Consider the following 20,013-nt stretch of genomic DNA (forward strand, 5'->3'; position numbering starts at 1 on the left):
TAAGAGCAAACCAAGTATTTGAAACCCAAAAGTGAAGGAACTAATGCAAGATCATCCAGCAGGCCACTGTCAGGGCTGAGGAAAGCCTCTAAATTTCCTGAAACACTATATACTGTGCTACCCTTCCTCAGCTTTTAAATAAAAGGCTTTATGTAAAATGAAAAAAAGTAAAACAAAACACCTTTTACTTCTTTATTGATCTTTGCAATCATGAAAACGATGGAGTATTGCTGAATTGCTTGAGTCCAGGTGAGGAAAACCTGCTGCCTCCCCTACATTTTAGGGGGAAAGAAGGAAATAGAAAGGGGATCTGTAATGATGAAGAAACCAACAAACTTCCTTCTCAACAGGATACTGAAAGAATTGAGGGCACAGGTCATATTTTCATCTCAGCTTCCTGTAGTGGCTAAGGACACCGAAATAAGTGGTAGGATCCAATCTATAAACACTGGGCTTTGTGGCTGGTGCAATCACCATAATTCTGTGTTTTTTGGCAATGGGATGGCCTACATGGCATCAGGCTTGAGTTCACCTGAGGGTTTACCTCTCAAACAGGGAAGAGTCATTGTGGAAAAGGTAGCAGGGTTTATTGGCAGGACTTTAAACTAGGTTTGAAGGAGGAGGGAGGTAACATCAAGATTACCCATGATAAGGTGTGGGTTGGCATAGGTAGGTTAGAGGGACAGGGTGCTGGTAGGGACCCTCAACCTGCTGCCCCGAGATGTGTTGGCAACACTGCAGCACACTTGAAATCTTATAACAATGAACGATGGACCACTGAGGCAATAGGAGAAGGGAACAAGGAAACTCAAGGGAAATACTTCAAAGGAATGAAGGAGTTATCCTCCAAGAAGGCAACAAGCTCAGCTGTATGGCTGAAGTGCCTCTACACCAATGCACAGCTTGGGAAACAAACAGGAGCTGGAAGCTACTGTGCTACTGCAAAACCACAATGTAGCTGCCATCACTGAAACCTGGTGGGTTGATTCCCACAACTGGAGTGTGTCTATCAATGGCTACTAGCTGTTCAGAAGGGACAGCGAGGGTGGAGGGGAGGAGGTGTTGTCCCCTGTATGAAAAACAGAAGTTAGTCAACAGAACTCCCAGGGAAACTGTCCTCAAGAACAAAGGAAGGGAGAAGTGCTGGCAGATCTTTAAGAAAGCTTTTCTTAGGGCACATTAGCTCTCTGTTCCCAGGTTCTAGAAAGTCAGGAAGAAAAAAAAAACAGCATGGCTGAACCAGGACCTGCTGGTCAGACTGGAACAAGAGAAGAAAATATGCAGGCAGTGGATGCAGGCACAGGTATCCTAGGAGGAGTAGAGGATTGCTGCTAGGCTGCGTAGGGATGAGGTTGGGAAATCCAAGATGCAACTGCAACTGGTCTTGGAAAAGGGTGCAGAGAAGAACGTGAACCAGGAAAAGAAAGCCCAAGAGGGTGTACCTTTCTAGAGGGTGACACAGGCAGACTGGTAAGAACAGACAAGGATAAGGCTGATGTACTCAACAACTTTTTTGCCAGAGTCTTTACTGGCAACCACTTTTCACACATCTCTCAAAAGGAAGATCATAGAGCAAATCCTCCTGGAAACTATGCTAAGGCATACGGAAGACAGGGAGGGGATACAATAGGCATGGCTTCACCAAGGGCAAGTCCTTAACTGAATAATCTAGTGGCTTTCTATGATAACGTTACAGCATTAGTGGACAAGGGAAGATCCATTAATGTCATCTACATGGACTTCAGTAAGGCCTTTGACATGGTCCACCACAACATCCTTCTCTCTAAATCGGAAAAATATGGATTTGATACGTGGGCTGTCTGATGGACTGGTTGCAAGATCATACCCAGAGAGTTGTGGTCAGTGGCTCAGTGTCTGGATGGAGATGGGTGATGAGTGCTGTCCCTCAGTGGTCAGTTTGAGGATTGATGCTCTTTAATATCTACATCAATGATATCAACAGAGGAATTGAGAGCACCCTCACCAAGTGCGAGCAGATGACACCAAGCTGTGGGGGGCAGTCAACACACCTGAGGTACAGGATGCCATCCAGAGGGACCAAGACAGGCTGGGGCAGTGGGCCCAAGAGAACCTCGTGAGGTCCAACACATCCAAGTGCAAGATCTTGCACCTGGGTCATAGCAACCCCCACTATCAGTACAAACTGGGGGTGTAAGGATGGAGTACAGCCCTTCCAGAAAGAACCTGGGGGAACTGGTGGATGGCAAATTGGGCATGAGCCAGCAATGTGCCCTCACAGCCCAGAAAGCCAACTGTATCCTGGGCTGCATCCAAAGAAGCATGGCCAGCAGGGTGAGGGAGTGATCCTGCCCCTCTGCTCTGTGCTGGTGAGGCCTCACCTGGAGTACTGCATCCAGATGTGGAGTCCTCAGTACAGGAGAGACATGGAGCTGTTGGAGCACATCCAGAAGAGGGCCATAAAAATGATCCAAGGGATGGAACATCTCTCCTGTGAGGAGAGGCTGAGAGAGCTGGGACTGTTCAGCCTGGAGAAGAGAAGGCTCTGGGGAGACCTGAGAGCAGCCTTTTCATATCAAAGGGGGGCAGAAGGAAGGGGACTGACTCTTTGGCAGGATCTGTTGTGACAGGACAAGGGGAAACAGTGTCAAACTGAAAGAGGGGAGATTTAGATGGGATATAAGGAAAAAAAAATCTTAAAATAAGGGTGGTGAAGCATAGGAACAGGTTCCTCAGAGATGTGGTGGATGCTCTGTCCCTGGAGACGAGCCTCTGAACAACCTGATCTAGCTGTAGATGCAGGGGAGTTGGATTAGATGACCTTTAAAAATCCCTTCCAACTCAAGTGATTCTATGATTCTATAATTGTAAATTTAATGACTAATTGTTCACAAAGCCTGATGATGAGTTTTAACCATGTGATATCCAGGAGACCAGAACAAAAAGCACTCTTACTCTCTTTTCAGCAGGTATGTAATTAGTCAACCAGCTAAATAACCAATAAACTCTAGTTATCATGTACCTGTGGCTTCCTCACTTCTTGGAAAATGAGTCCCAAGAAGCACCTGCCACGTGGTAGCTTCTCACACCAACATTTTACAAATAGTAGCTACAATTTGAAAATACAGAACAATATGCCAGACATTCAAAAGATTTATCTTTCTTAAAACATGAATTTTATCTTCAAAAACTACATTTACGTGCAGCCCCTCAACAGCAAATCTACAGAATAGAAACTGTGTCTAGCTTGAGGCAGAGAATCCTTGGAGGCACTAAAGCAGGAATGGATTTGTTTGTATCATTAGAAAGCGAAGACTGTCTACTATCCTAAGGGATATAAAGCATTCGGTGTGCATCTGGTATTTCACAAGATACTGAGCCATAGGACTGCCCAAGAATCAGCTTTTGCATATGCATTATGGACCATTTTAGAGTTTCTAAATTTTCATAAAAAATTGAATTTCATTTCTTCTCTCTAATGACATGTCTAAAGGCGTGCTGTAGACTTCTCATACACCTTTTTACCTTCCTATTTCTCCATCACTGTTTCCAGATTTACAGAAGGATAGGCACTAAAAATCCTGAACAGTCCTTAAGGAATCTGAGCATCCCATTAATGTAAAAGCAGTGCTAATGTGTGCTGGAAATTCTAGGTATCAAGCTGTTACTCATCTACTGGGCTTCCATATGGTAAAGAGTAGAAAACAATGTTTAAATTAGTGTAAGGTAACAATGTAAGTATTGGATTTGCAAAATGTCAAACCTGTAAACATTATATGTGCTGCTCAGTCTTAGCATTGTTAGCAGGAAACAATACAGCCAGAAGAACCTGCAGAAGCATGAAGACTCAAAAGTAGGGATCTGTATGTTTTTATATACAGAGTATCTGAATGGTGTCCTGGCATTTTGTTCACTCTGTGCAAATTGTTTTTCACAAGATCAGGCTGAACTAAAGAAAGTTTGATTTGATTGCTGAAGCAATCCTGAACTCTTTACACAGGACACAAAGACAGGACACTTCAACAGGTCACCTGAGCTTCACTGTGGGTCTGCACAGCTAGAGGCAGTGCCTCTTGAATTCCAGACTACAATTTGCCTTTGTTTATTTATGAGAACAGAATCTAAAATGAGCCTTGCTCTCCAAAGAGACACTCTCAACCATTAAAAAAATTGCAGCCATGTAAAAAGCCTTTGGTGAAATACAAGTGCTTAAGATTATTTGTTCTTTTTTTTTTTTAGATATAGCATATAAATCTCAAGCATCTTCTATTAAGCAGCAATATACTCCATTCTCTTATATAGTTTCTGTGATATCCTTTTCTTTATTTTCAGCTAGAAATAGAGTGGTGGGTTTGATAACATCAGATCCTGCAAATGTGGAGTCAGTTGGTATGGAAGCATTACAGTGCAGAGCATTTGATTCTCCTATTAGTCTTATCGTTGGGAAACAAAAGGATTTCTATCTAGTACCAATGGATTTGAATAGTGTATGTATTGTAGCTAACGACCACAACCATTCTGTGAAATGAACTTACTATCTCCATAGTCTACATGGCATTAAGATAGATCTGTTTGATAGCAACATCAATAAATTAATAAAATAGCAAAAAAAAAAAAAAAAGAAAGAAAAAAAAAAGAAAAAAAAAAAGAAAAAGATTAAAGTTAAGTCATAGTAGATGATCATTAGGAAAAACTACCAGACTTCAAACGGCATGTACAATGCTTCACCAATCCTTTTTTGCTTTCTTTCCAAAGAAAATTAAATTAAAAATTCCTTTAGCAGTGCTCAGAGCTGCAAACAGTGCTAACAAAGAATAGAAGGTATCTGTAATTGTATGAGACAGAAGGGAATCATAATAGCATCATAACTTTTCCAGCTGTAATATCTGCAGTAATCTAAAGCAGCACAATGGTCTCTGCTGGCCTCGCAGTTAAATAGCTGTCACCATTCCCAGATGTGGGATCCTCGAGGCTTTCAAGCTATACAAGTTGGAGCAGCCATGTGGCTGCCCGGGTGGCCACAACTGCAGGCTGCACCACTGGTACAACCCCTTTCTGAGACTCGGGGCTCTCAAACTGGCATTTGTTTCCCTTTTCTTATTTGCTATTGGGCTGAGTCTGACAACAGATTATTAGCACTTCTCCTGGATCTCTCACGTTTCATTTATTGTGTTTGTTGACCACAGAGTCCTCATCGCATCAGTAGTGTGGCACACAGACTTGCACTAAACATCACACCATTTTTCACCAAAATCATTCCTTCTGCACTGCTGGCCTTTCTGCAGATTCTTCTCCCCACATAGGCACGATGAGAAGCAGCAGATTGGTACATAAAATAATAATTCTAAAATGCAGAGGTATCCTGCAACCAACTTTACAACATGTTGTAGAGGGCACAGCCAGAGGGCACAGCTGAAAACAAAAGCATTTACAGAAGTGATCCTTAAGCAAGGTTAGTTCCCTGAAGTCCATGAAGAGAAGGAGGCTCTGATTTAGTTGCCTTGCCTTGCATTGCCACCAGATGATCTTTCCCCCTTAGTGAAAAGCCTTCCTCAACTAAAATAAGCCCTGGCCAACACTGCCTCCAGAGCAGTGCCCAGCATGGGCTCCATGTGGTCCAGTTCTTTTTGTGCATGCCCACGGAGAAGGTGAGCTGGTTGCCTTAGGCAGAAAGTGGGCACAGTGTCCTAGCACAACAAAACTGTCTGCTTGCCTTCTGCTGCACTGCAATGCCTCCTTTATCACCCAACAGCAAGGTGCTGTCATGGTTCAATTCAATTCAATAGAAAAATGCTAATAGGGAAAGGCGTTGAGTCCATGACCACTGTTCCCAGGCTTAGGTCATTCTTGCGTGAACAAATGATTTTATGTCGATAAGGAATGAATGAAGGTACATCCTTTGCTGAAATTGCATATCCTTTGCTTGAATCTTCTTTCTGGGACAGGAAAGCACAGAACATCCTCTCCTGCCCATCTCCATCACATCATTTCAACATAAATAAGAAATGCTGAATGAGCTTATCTGGTACATCTGGTATGCCTGCAAGCTATGCAGGCAGGGCTTTTTTTGCTGAAAAATATGCTAAAGAACTTTTCCCCTGTCAAAAGTTAACTTTTTTATTAAAGCATAAGCAGTTTTGAGGGGTCAGAAGAAAACGATTTACAGTTTTGCACCTGTAGGACCTTCAGGCTCCCCACCGTACTGCAGGATGTGATTCAAAGCTCATGTCTATAGAGCCAGGTCACTTCAGAAGGTAATTCAGATTTTTTCCAGGGAAATAAGTTACAGTACTTCAAGGGTCCTCCTCTATTATCAAACATAGAGCAGACCCCGGCTCTCCACAGGGATCGTGTCACATCACCTTTCCTGCTAATGGGTTGAATTTTGTCCTAAAAGTAGTGCAGTTTATTGAAAGAGGGAGGTTGTTTCCACCCTTGTGGAAAGTTGTTACAGGACCTCTCTGATGCAGTAGTGAGAATCTGTTTTTCTTTCTAGTCTAAATGCAGTACGTCTAGGTTTTATTATTAGTTTCCTTAAATGGTTCTTCCCTGTTCTTTGTAATAACCCAACCAACACATTCTATGTCAGAATCCTGCCATAGCCTTTATTCAGTCTCAGCAGTGCTTTATGTCACCTCTCATATAACACACTTTGTGGTACCTCTCTGCACTCGTTGCAGATGAATTCATCTTACAGAAATGTGACAGGGACTGTATACTGTGTTGCAGATGTGCATTCATCCATGCCTTTACAATGAAACTTTTTCTTTCTGCTGGAAATGCCTTGTCTGAAGTGTGCTATGAGCCTGTCCACCTATTTCACGGCTTCATTCTACAGCTGATTCATAGTTATCTGGTGATCATCTATGATACCATATATCTGCTGCGGGGTGACCTAAAGGGAGCCTAAGAGGGGAGGGGAATCAACTCTTTGAAAGGGTTGATAACTGCAGGACGAGGGGAAATGGTTTTAAGTTGAGGGAGGGAAGATTTAGGTTGGATGTCAGTGGGAAGTTCTTTACAGAGAGAATGGTGAGGTGCTGGAACAGCTGCCCAGAGAGGCTGTGGATGCCCCGTCCCTGGAGGTGTTCAAGGCCAGGTTGGATGGGGCCCTGGGCAGCCTGGTCTAGTATTAAATGGGGAGGTTGGTGGCCCTGCATGTGGCAGGGGGTTGGAGATTCATGACCCTTGAGGTCCCTTCCAACCCTGGCCATTCTGTGATTCTGTGATTCTGTGATTCTGTGATACCCAGAATTCTGTCTGGCTGAGTCATCTCTCTTCTCACTTAGAGAAGAAGTTTCTCATTAACCCTGAAGAGCACTCCCTTACATTGTCTTCTAATCAAACACTGTTTCCTATTTATGCACCTGTCCAAGTCAAAAAGGTTTTAATATATGATTGTTGTCTTCTGTATTAGCTCTGTTCCTTCATCTTCAGATTTCAATAGCACACCTATCATATTCATATGCCAATGTAGGTAATGAAAATATTACCAGCACTGGTCCTAAAAGTGACCTTTGAGTAACTTTTGCAGTAACTTGCTTCTTGGCTCTTGTCTCTTCTTCCCTTTCTTCTGCTCTTTTCCATCAGTCAATTCCTTCCTGCCTTTCATGTCCTCTGTAATTTCCAACTTCTTTTGCTTCATTAATATTTTGCCATTTAGGAGTGTATCAACTGCTTTACTAAGGTCCAAATGAGATTTACCACATTTTCAATTTTGGAAAATCCATTATCTCATTTAGGGAAAGCTATCAGATTATTCTAGCACTGTGCTCCCCTGGTAAACATGGGATCCTTTCATCTTGTTTTCAGTTCAACTAGCAAGAATAATGCAATCATTCTTTCTCCTTTAGTAATTACACTGTAGGTAGAAATACAGGGAAATGAAAAACCTAAATCCCACTTTCTTCCATGTGGGGCATGTTTATATGTGCATATGTCTGCTATATTTTTATATATGCAGGCAGTATCTACACACATACTTAAGTATGCATGTACAACAATTTCCAAGCTGCAATGAGCTTTTTAGTATGAACTAGTATTTTAACTTTTCCACACAATACAGATCTTTTTTTTTTTTTTTTTTTTTTTGCTCATTAATTTTAAGACTTTGAGATATTTTCGTCCTGTTCTACTGCAGTCCTTCCTGAAGCCCGCTAACAGCTGAAAAGACAACCCTGGTGTGCAGGATGATTTTATCCAGCACTCAGATTGTTTCCTGCTGTCAGATATCATTAGAAAGTTTAAGTGCAGTCTAGATGTTGGATAATTGCTATGATGAAGTTTGGCCATCAGTGTAAAAAGCAGGTTGTTATAGTGAATGTGTCCATTCTCCACCTGTTTTAACACGAGGGCCTGGTCCTTAACAAAAGAAACATCATCACAAAACAAGGGGTTCGTTAATGCATGTCTTCCTGTTTACTCTTTCTTCTCTGATGCGGTAGTGCACACTGTTGTAAAACACAGTTTTTCTGTGAAAGAGGGTGATGGGGACTGACACAGCCCAACAGTTTCCCTGCCAACCCAAAGGGACAGGTTTCATCATTTTTCTCCTGCTCCACTCGCATCCCTACACTGCTCTCAACTGGATGATCCCTGGCTTCGTTCTGGCTCTGGCAGTCATTGAACCCTCTGCCAAGCCATTTCACCTCTCTGATGGGACAGGCAACTGTTTGCTTTCCCTGCTGTCCTACTCTGCGGCCAGTCTCCAAAAATTACACTCCTATGTGAGTGGCTATCAGTCCCAGATGCATCTGAGTTGTGGACAACTTAGTGACAGTATATCACCACTAGCAATTCACTGGTTCACCAGGACAGTTTAGAACTTTAATGATCTTTAAAACATCCTGGTTTGTTTTTTTTTTTCAGATTAAAGCTCTGCATCAAGTTCTGCATAATTGTAGTTTTGCAGTTTTGTAGTTTTGTAGTTTTGCAGTTTTGTAGTCAATGCTGTATAAGTGTAGCTTTACTCTTCGCTATGTCTAACTAGCTTTGAACAACAACAAATTATGCCAGTGAATTAGAAGGTGACCAAGATGGATAAAGAGCATGGGTTACTTTGCCTGAAAATTGGATTGTTGATGAAGGAAAGAAAACAACAACAACAGTGTATTGATTTTGCAAACATGTCTTCACCTACGGGTACACACTTAATTTGTGAACTTTGGTCTGAATAGGTAAGAAACTCTTGACTGTCTGAATAAGCAGGATGTGCATTTTGGGTTCAACACATCTCCTTGCAGACACCCACCTCAACATAAGTGCTGAACAAAATGGGCTCAGAATGAGGCTCACTAGAACTTAAATAGGGTTGACTGGGGCCAACATCTGCCTTTCAAAACAGTACTGGTAAACAGGTTTCCACTAAGCCTTGATCTTGCACATTTTCAAAATGCTTCCTTGTCACTCCATGGCAGGACAAGTGGCACTCAGACAGGCCCAGGTTCATGGATTTTCCAACTAGATGGGACCATCCTGTTTGTGAAGCACAGCCCCTGGATGGAAGGAATGTATTTACTTGTTATTTAGCTTCTCTATTTTTCCATTTGTGCATTGTGTAAGTTACTCATCTTGTAAAATCAAGAGATGATGAACCCGTGTTGATTTAAATGCTTTGCATGAGAAGAACCTCCTTCATGACTGAGGTCAGTCTTCCACCAGAGCGAGCACCAACCATATCACTAAATACTTTTATGAACAGATTAAGCTCTACCCCTAGTATTGTGTCTTATCCAAATCTATTCCCTAGATTTGAGGGAATAGATAGAATCCTAAAAGTGTAACTCTACCTTTCTGTATTTTTCAAGAGTTTATTCTTCCATTACTGCAATGTCTGAGTTTACTTAAAGTAAACTCTATTGGAAAAATCAAGGTTCTATTTATTTATCAACATGGAGTCTTTTGGAATTTTTCCCCTTGAGATCTGGTCTCAGATGGGCGATAGGGCTTTGAGAGAAGGTTGCTGGGTTTGGTTTTTTTTTCTTTATATTATGTAGTCTATTATTATTATTATTTTTAATATTCTTTAGTGCTACTCTTTACACCTCTGCAGTCCAGTCACCTGTGTTTGTTATCTGACCTTATGCTTTAAAGCAAAACCTCTAAATATATATGTTAATAAAGTAAAAATGAAATTCATAAGCAAAAGCTGTTCTAAAGGAGACTAATGGAAAAAAAAAAACAAACAAAAACCAACAACAAAACAACAAGAAGCAAACTAATTACATGAAACAAGGCTGGATTTGAAGCATGAAGGCAATAAACATTAATACTGCCTTTTAGTCCTCTTTTTGTAGGAGGCTGGAAAAATACCAGGAATATTTTTTATACTGGAGCAAAAGAACAATGCCAGGAAATACTAACATCAGCTCTAGTAACTTATACAGTAATGTGGGAAGCGTGTCTATTTAAGTGACAGACAACTGGGGCACTTCTGCAGATTCCTCATACAGGAACTAATGAATTATCTAACGACTAAATTATCTCCGGGCTTTGTGTTGATTAATAAAAATGCTAACAAACAAAGCAGTGCAAATGCTATGCAGTTCCAGCATGAAAAAAAGAAACAGAAGAATACCAGCCATATAGAAAATAACTTACTATCAAGGTTGGCATGAAGGTAAATACCAATGTCATTGTATCACTAATTTCTCATAATGAAAGGAGTCTATGCAAATGGCCCAGATTAACAAGCAAACCCAAGGTTTTGTTTGAGAAGGTGGGGAGAGTGGGTAGGTCCCCTGTTTGGAAAAGCCTGAGGATCTCTTGTATTCATTATGTTACAGTACACCCTTCTGTTTGAAGGCTTCATAGTTCGATATTCCAGCTGGAGTCCTGGCACATCTGGACACCTGAATGTAGCGATGTGCGTGGTATAAACTCTGCTACTGTATTGATTCAACTCACGTACACAGAAATTAAAGAACAAAGCAGAGGTACAGTAGCCTCTAAACCCTCTGTAATCTTCAGCAGTATCTCAAGCCCTCTAGAAGCATCACTGCCCTAGTCTTTTTCCCTGACTCTTTTTGTGTTTGTCTTACACTTAGCAGGTAAATTATCCTGCTTTCACAACTTGGCTAACCTTACATCCATCAGAACATGCAGATAGGGCACAGAAGACAGAAAAAACTTAGCAGCTGTTAGTGGGTGAGGAAAATATGTGTTAAAAAAGTTAGGAAACGTTCGTATCAGCACTTGGAAGAAAGCTTTAATGTATGTTTGGCTTTTCTCCTTAGACCATATGTAATTTCTTGAACTTCTCACTGACACTGAATCTCAGTGAAAACTTAAAATGGTGATTCCAAACAATTAGTGCTTAGCAGATTGGGAACTCTACTAATCTTATCAAGACTAAACCAATGAGCAAGCCCAAATGCCAGATAACAGCATACATGTGCATGTGTTTTTTATCTTCCTGGATTATCATGCTGCTCAAAATAGCTTTGCTCTTCTTTCTTTCTGTGTCTGTTTTTGATTGATTTCAGTTTACCTCACTTCTTTTTAATTTGTTTACAGACAATCATGCATCTTGTTTAGCTTCATCTGATACTGTCTACCTTCCTCTCTATCAGAATCCACATGCAGCAGAATGAGCTTCAGTAAAATCAATGGGAAAGTGACACAAATGAAAAGGTCAGTGTATTCTTTGAGTAAGGTCCCAGTAGCATCTGCTGCTGACAGAAGTCATCTTCTATCTGTACTGAAATAATACACAACTGAAACCTGTGCTGAATGTTTTTTACTTGTTTTTCATAGAATCATAGAATGGCTTGGGTTGGAAAGGACCTTAAAGATCCTCTACTAACATCCAGCCCCCAGCTAATCAGAATTGTATGGGAACTGTTGAGTCACAGCCTGAAGCACTGATTGATCACCCGAGGCAAGCATTGAGTCAGCCGTGGGAGCACAAGTGAAGGCGATTCAGCTGTGTGACCAGAAGGGGTGGAGCCTGTCTGCACCTCTTCTAGACCCCATTTAAGGGGAAGGGTTGCTTTCTGGAGGATTCTCCTTGGTGGAGCTTTCCTTTGCAAACCTAGAATCTTCTGGTATAGGTGACCAATCTTCCTTCCTTCCCTTGTAGCTTCTTTCCATTTTTTCCCTTCTTTCTATTGTGCTGGTTCTCTGTTATTGCACCTTTGTTGTAATGCCTTTCCTATTGTATTGTTCTGTCTAATTGCTACAAGAATCATATCACCAACTCCTCCCAGACAGAACTAATGAGTGATTGAAAATGATATTCATTCCTTATTTTTCTCCATTTTATTTTTTTTAAGTAGTGGATGCTAAGTGGTGCATGTAGGCAGACCTCAGCGCAATGTTGTTCAAGAGAATCTCCATCCATTGACAACCCCCTCCAGTAGTACCTACTTTAGCAGCATGCACACTTCAACAGTATTATGATGAATGTCTGACCTTGACCCACATCCACTTTGAGTTGCTGCATAATTTGGTGAATATAGAAGTGCTTGAGGCTCCACGTGGGCCCAGCCCTAGGTGCTCCCAAGGTATGGTAGGTCTGCATTTCTGTGTAACATCCATCAAGCTTCCTTGGAGGCATTTAAGATTGCAATTAATTTAGTATTCATCTAAACAGATTATCCTTAGCTTCAAGCGAATGAAATCTATAAGCAGATTGTGAGGATGAGAAAGCAATTTTTTTAGTGAGATGAATGGATTAAAAAATAAGACAAAGGTCTGACGACTCAATCAGCCATAATCTTGATGGCGGGCCTTGAGAAATATAGGTCGATATGTTTAATGTTTGGTACTTTAACATTCCAGAGATTTAGATAATTGTGAATTTGAGAGCAATTGGATTTTCAAAGTGTTTTAAAGACAAGATGGAATAATTCTCTCATATTTTGCCACCTACATTCAGTCTGATCTTTACCATATTGTGTCCCAAGTTGAGGTGAGGTGCTTTATGCACAAAGTAAAGAGGCTTCCACCTGCAAGGACTGCCAGCTCTTTTGTGACAGCTCCTTTCACTTTAGAAGTGGGAACCAGCTGAATCCAGCAGAGATCATAAAGCAGATCTGTCTACTGTCATAGTTCACAGCCCAGTGTATGAATGAGAATTAAATTCAGCTATGGTTCATCATAATAGGCAAGGCATGGGTTGGGTTGAGTGCTTGCTTATCTCTCTGTCTAACAGGCAGCAACCCTGGGCAGAGAACTAGGGGATGTGAGCTCTTGAATTAACCCACATGAATCAGAGAGATCAGGAACAGACTTCTCAAGTCTCACATGCTGCATAAGTAAATAAGGAGCCAATCTCTGAATGAACTAAGCCAGCTTCAGGCACCAAACTGACAAAAATCACTTGGATCCTATCTAGATAGGTGTGCAGAACATCACCCTTCAACATGCAAACATGTCGCTGAGATCCTGGAGCAAGGTCTCAGGTGAGGACTGACCTGTGTCTGTCCCCTGCATACCAAAATTATACATACAGCTGTGGAGGAGCTGCAGTAAGTCTATAAGCAGTGCAAGTATCAGAGCTGCTCTCAGTTTGTTTTTGTGGCAAAAAGCTCACAGCATAAACAGACTTGACAGGTACACACAACCCAGCAGAAAGTTTATTTGGTAAACACGTATTTTTAGTCACATAAGAAGGCTCTGGCTTTAGCAGACAAGAAGCTTCACCTTAGTGTAGGCATCGCATTGCACAAACAGAATGCGTTGATTTAAACTCCAGCAGAAAAACAGCGGTCAATAAAACGATTTAAAAACTTGAAGTTGTGGCTGGAAGCAAAAGGGCTGCTCTAAAGTGCCTTTATTGACTTCTGCTTTATTTTTTTCTCATTAGAAAAAAAAGGGGGGGGGGGGAAACCGAAACAAACCCAGCACTAGAACGTCCCTTCACAACGCAGCAGCACCCAACAGGACCGCCGCACCCCACGCCTCCACCCAGCGTGGGACAGCCACGGCCCAGCCCCGCCCCGCGCACACCGTCGCAGCCCCACTGCGCATGCGTGTGGAACGGCGCAGGCGCAGAACCGCCGTCCCACCCACCCCAAGATGGCGGCGCCCAGAGTAGGAGGCGGTAGCTGAGGGGTGCGCGTGGTGCGGCCGCGCCTTCCCGCGCGCAGGTAACCGTCCTCCGCTTCCCGCCGGCACGTCTCCAACCTCTGCCCGGCCCCGTCCGCCCTGCGCCTTCCGGGTCTCAATCGTCCTCTCCCTCAGCCTCCCCGTTGCTGTGCTACAGCATCACTGCGATGCGGAGTCTCGAGCTGCGTTCCTTTCCGTTCTGTCAGTCCAAGCTCGCGCTCTTTTCAAACTGCTGGGGTGTGCGGTACGTGGCCCGCAGCCGGTGGCAGTGAGGAGGGCTGCCCGTACCTGTGGCACCGTTCTTGTCCTGCACACCGGGAAAGGCCACGCCGTACATACGCTGCTTGTGCTGTCCTCCTGTGCCCTGCACGGCCTGAGGAGTGCGGGAGGGGCCTTGGGGAGACCCCAGCCCTCAGCTCAGTGCTGAAAGCGGTTCTGGAGGGAAGGATGGAGCTCCTTTCTCTTACAAAGCCGAAGTAATAGGGTTAATAAAGAAATAGTAAGAGTTACAGTAAAGTAGGCAAGTACTAAGAAGTTCTTGCTGATTTTGTCATCACGCTGTAGGAAGTGGAGTGGCTTATAAGTAACTCGTACACAGCTGTGCTTGGAATCTTGAGTCCAGTTCTGAATGTGTTATTACAATTGAGAAAGGTTTTAGAGATTTAGCAGGGAAAAAGTTCAAGGTGCTGCCGTGACTTGTGTAATTAAAAAGTATTCAAAAGAGATTGCTTGTTAAGGAGGAGAGAAAAGTGCAATTCCGGAGGCAGGCAATGAGGTGGACAAAGAAGCCATGTGTATGCATATATGTGATGTACAGTAAAGAAGTGTAACATGTAACGTGGGGGGAAATATGAAAGTTTATTCATGGCAGTTTTATTTATTGCTTTATTTTCTACTGTAGAAAAAAAAAAATCTGGTAAAATCAGTAAATATTTTGTATAAGAATTAGTTGTTTTGTATTAGAAATAGGGAAGCCAGCGGGGAGATGATCATCCTTCTGTACTCTGCACTAGAGAGGCTACACCTTGAATACTGTGGTCAGTTTTGGGACCGTGACTACAAGAAAAACATCAGGGCCCTGGACTGTGTCCAAAGAATGGTAGGACATTGGCACAGGCTGCCCAGGGAGGTGGTGCAGTCACTGTCCCTGGAGGTGTTCAAGAATCTTGTGGATGTTGGCAGTGAGAGACATGGTCAGTGGGCATGGTGGGCTGGGTTGGCAGTTGGACTAGGTGATCATAGTGGTCTTTTCCAGCCTTAATGATTTTATGCTTTTGTATCTTATTAAGACCAATCATGAGCTTGAACACTATTTGATCTCTTTCACATCTGAGTAATTTTTATTTTGGAACGCTCATTCTGAAACATGTGAGCAGTTCTTTTAATTAGGTTTTCAGTTTATGGAGAATAGATCTCTCTAGAACCAGACTTTCTTACCTTATTAATTCAGACCTGTTGTATAAATTTCCCAGGTAGTTCTAGCAGGAAGCTATACTGACAAGGAAGCCCTTAGCACAATACTCAATTTAGAATACCTAGCTGAAATCTACTAATTATAGTAATCCTCCCCCATCTCTTATCCTTGATGACAAATTCAGGAGTTTTACTGAATAATTTCATCCAACTTCCTCTTCTCCCTATATTCATTCTAAATGATTACTAACACCGTTAGCCCACTTCTGTTCAGTCAGCTGAGTTCCTCGGGTCTTCAGTGACTAATGCTGCTTTTATGGGAGTTGGAATGCTGGAGAAGAAATCTATCATAACACTGTTGTTCAGTGCAAGGGTCACAGTTCATTCTCTTAAATCAAACATAAATGCTTGTATAATTTAATTACAGATAGAAAACAAAGTAATCTAAACCAAGCAAAAAACATATTTCAGAGCTACCAAATTTCTGTATAATCTTAGTAACCTCTGAAATACTGCTCTGTATTGGAGACTGAGCTGTGTATTTTTATCTTTTCAGAATGGACACCGTAGCACTAAGAATGCAGTCGGTTTGTCGGAGAGTTGGTGCCTGTTCCTCATGTTTGAACAGACAACTGAATGGCTTCTTGGCACTCATTAAACGGCAGAGGAGTCCAGTTCCTGTTTGTATCAGAACTATTTACAGCGAAACGGGGAGATGGGAGAAAAACTATGGGCAGGAGACAAGGAGAAGAGTGGAAAATTGGTGGTTCCCAAGAATAAAGGAGCAGTTCTGCAGAATTTCAGAAACAGATGTAAGCATTGTGAGAAATTTGGAAATTACGTTTGGTGTTTTTGTTTCCTTAAAATAAAATTAATTCAAAAATACTTAATGCAATTAGCTCACAAAGATGAGATATATATTATAGTTGAGAGGGGAATAATTTTATAAAATAGTACATTATTAAAAGCAAATACTGGGAGAAGAAAGGAAGAACATGGTGTTCAGCAGAGTATGAGCTTGTAAATGTACACAGTGTTTACTCAATTATTTCTTCTAATTTTGTATCACATTCAGAAATTATTTAAAGTATTAATCATCTTTTACTTTCATAACTTTTTGAAGTAATGTTCTCTGTGGTTGTGACAGAAGCTATTGTATTGGGCACTGTGATCTTTGTTGCACGAAGCTGATTTTTCAAACAACATGTTCTGTTTTACAGTGAGTTAGAAATAATGAGTAACTTACAGAAAAAACACATTCCCACACAATGAAAGATGTTGAAAACAATTGTAGCCTCTGTATCTGACTCTTTGATTTCTCAATTATGCTCAGTCACATAGAGATCCAAACTTATTTTTGGCCCCCTCTTGTTTGTATGTTCTTCTATCCTAAAATGTGTCCCTTCTCACAAAAAAAATTAATGCTATCCAACTGTCAAAGACAGGGCTTGCTTTTTCTGACAAAGAAAACTGAGATGAAAATAGCAGATATGTGTACGTGTAGCAGGGAAGGCATGAACTTAAGCTTTTTTCCTTTTATTATGTGCTAATACATGTACATGTAGATAGCTTGTACATATGATAAATATGCTAAGTTATGAATGGCATTTTAAAGTATGTATTTGTTTTGCCCTGGCCATTACAGTAGAAAATCTCTTATTAGGAGGCAATATGATAAATAAGAATTTAGAGAAGAGTTCAGAATAATAAATCCCCATCTTCTTTTTTTGTTGTTTCCGTTGTTATTGAAAGTAAAATAATGTAATAGCTTATCAAGCATGCATCAAAGATAAATTCAGTGGCAATCAGAACATTTTAGGAACAAGTTATGGGAGATACAGTGTTTGATTTCCTCTAACTTTTGTCAGTTTACTCAAACTTAACTAAATTAAATTTCAGGATACTACTTTAAGACTACTTTGTATCTGAGTGTAAGAGTAAAGCTGAGGAGTTTCACTTCAGTGGATGTTTGTACCATTACAAGTGAGGTAGTTTCGCAGTATGTTACACAAACTTGGCCCTGTATGAGCTCCATATTCATTGTAAATGCAATGTAAAACACTTACTTAGAGAATTGCTTTATCTATCATTTCCTTTAATTGACTGGAATCGTTAGGAGTACTCAGGTAATGCCATTCAGCTGCTGTGATACAGAATGGTGATTGTTAAGCTGTTGTCAATTTATCTTTAGTCGAGTAAAAGTTTGTTAAAAATGTGATTTTCAAGTGCCATATAACTATCAATATAAATTGATGAGGGGGCTGCAAAGTCTGGTAAAACATCTGTTTGCAGGCCCAAACCTTGGAGTTTGCAGGACTTTTAGTAAGGATCTGAATTTTGTTTCTTTTCATGGTAATTTGTAGTTTGTAATGTACATGTGTATTTATTCCAGGGAAATGCTAACTTGTGGTTAAAACTTTCTAATAATTCCTTTCTAGAAATCAAGACCAAAATTTTATGTGCTTTCTATGTTCCCATATCCTTCTGGAAAACTTCACATGGGTCATGTTCGTGTCTACACCATCAGTGATACTGTTGCTCGGTATCAGAAAATGAGAGGGATGCAGGTAAGAAAGGATCTGCAGTAGGGTTGGCTTTTTGTTTCCTATTTGTTTGTTTTCTGCTTTGTTTTGTTTTCTGAATATGTTAATATAATTGGACAGAAAATTAGTATTTTCCAAAGTCTATAAAGACTTAGTTGGAATATAAGCTTTGAATGCATAGGTATTGACATTTGAACTTCTGAATATTGAAATTTGAGACTGTTAAAAAAAAAAAAAAAAAGATCTTCAGAGCTCGCTGTTGCTAACTGATCTTTAGAAACTATTTCTAATGGTGTAGCTGATGCTGTTTTCTGTTAGTGTATGGCGCAGTGTCAGTGAGAAGTGTGGGCCACACTGTTTCTATGAGAGAAACCTGAAAGCCTGAATGAAATCTATGCAGAAAATTGAGGGAGAAAAGTTCATATCCTGTAGCTAACAACATAAAACTAGTAAGCCTCAGAAGTCAACACCATTCATGTCTCTGCTCCCTTCCTCCTTCCTCCCTCCTTCCCTTTTCTCTGTGCACTGAGCAGAAGGTATGGTTGGGAGCTTGGTCCCTGCAGCGTATGGATGGGATCATGGTTGGTGTTCTGCCATGAAGTCTGGTGGGTAACATTTGGAGGATTTTGGTAGAATTGAGGCCTGAGTGACAAGCATTTTAAGGGGAGAGAAGACATTTGGTGGGGGGAATTTGTTAAGAATGTGGGAAAGAGGAACATGGAAAGGGAGTATTCTATTTTGGAGTAGGGAAAAAAAAGAACAAATCACTTTAGGCAAAAATCTGAGTCTGAAAAAGGAATGTATGAGAGAGAAGATCGGGAAAACAAGAATCAAAACCTCAGAGTGCAAATGAAGGTGAAATGGAGAAATAAATGTTAGTTGTTGGTTGTGGTACAAAGTGCAGTCTCCTTGCTAGAAATGCATGGATTTATTACAGTCCATGAGACTCTAAAGGTGTTCTCACTGAATTAGTCAGTGTGTTGCCTTTCCAAATACTGTTAATTTGATGCCAGTGATGGTACTGCTGTGTACTGAATATGTCCTATTTTACAGGAATGTATTCTCATGCTTTTAAAATTACGAGAAAAAGGAATAAATGACACAGACTTCTAAAGAGGAAAAAAACCACAATGTCTCTTTTAATAATAATCTGTCCTAACTTCTCTGAATGACTAGAATTCAGCTCTCTTTTTTAAAAAAGAAAAAAATAGCCAACTGGAACCCTGATGAGACCTTTGATCAAGACCCTGGACATGCCATTTCAGAACACAGGTTTATCTTTCAGCAGCAATGGCAGAGATATCAGCTAATTTTCTGTTCAGGAAATGAGAACATGTTTCCTTTTGTTCTAGCTAAAGCAAAGAAAATGATTTAAGCATATTAGAGTACCTGTAGAACATGCTGAATTGCTATTCAAAGTTTTATCTTCCACTGCATTAACTACTTGGAGCATCTGTTTATGATTAGGCTGTGACTAGAGGTGGGCAGGCAGGCAATACAGCCCTCAGATGCTATCAGAAAGCATTTAAGACTCTCAGATGATTCCTGAGCGTGTTGGACTAAGAGCTGTCGTGCTAGTGGTGTGCATTAGCTTGCTCAGACTTCTACTTAGCCTAAAAACTTGTGGTTTTTTAATAGTCATGCTAATTTCTCCATCAGCCAGATTTAGTCTTCATAACTTATTTTCTCCACACTGTTGATTTATTTGGCTTTAGGTGTTTTTCTCTGGATGTTTTCACAGTTATCCAGTCTGATTTCCATTGTGATGGTTGTAGGCTGTGATGTAGTTGTCTTATTGGATATGTGTCTTATTAGAAAATGTGATATGCCCAATAAAAATAGTTTTCCCTGTGGTCAGGGAATTACTGCAATTCCTCTGTACACAAAAAGAAAACTTGAAAATGATACATGCTAGTATATTTTTTTTAAAGTAATTGTATTGCTTTTTTATTGCTGGAAATTCAGCATTAGTATTGCATATTTGAAAGTTCAATGACTGCTGATGTTTACATAGCAAATGTTTGTTATA

The 20,013-nt window shown here is 40.9% G+C and overlaps 1 protein-coding gene and 1 long non-coding RNA gene across 5 annotated transcripts in view; both read left to right on the forward strand.

The window, feature by feature from the left end:
- The window catches only part of LOC149917422 (uncharacterized), a 49,283-nt gene extending 39,582 nt beyond the window's left edge, over positions 1-9,701 (forward strand). For both annotated transcript variants that reach the window (XR_016467438.1, XR_016467439.1), the window contains exon 5: positions 9,396-9,701. This is a non-coding gene — a long non-coding RNA (uncharacterized LOC149917422). The remainder of the gene's footprint in view (positions 1-9,395) is intronic.
- A 4,227-nt stretch (positions 9,702-13,928) lies between these two features.
- LARS2 (leucyl-tRNA synthetase 2, mitochondrial) overlaps positions 13,929-20,013 on the forward strand; it is an 88,878-nt gene continuing 82,793 nt past the window's right edge. Inside the window, exons 1-3 of one of the 3 annotated variants that reach the window (XM_031590349.2) lie at positions 13,929-14,069; positions 15,998-16,253; positions 17,880-18,008. In XM_031590349.2, the coding sequence (XP_031446209.2) occupies positions 15,999-16,253; positions 17,880-18,008 (384 nt within the window). In that variant the 5' untranslated portion in view covers positions 13,929-14,069; position 15,998. The other 2 variants (XM_031590348.2, XM_090142425.1) reach the window with 2 other exon arrangements.

The sequence above is a fragment of the Phasianus colchicus genome, chromosome 6 (genome assembly GCF_987193195.1).
Source record: "Phasianus colchicus chromosome 6, bPhaCol1.hap1.1, whole genome shotgun sequence".
Classification (NCBI taxonomy): Eukaryota; Metazoa; Chordata; class Aves; order Galliformes; family Phasianidae; genus Phasianus; species Phasianus colchicus.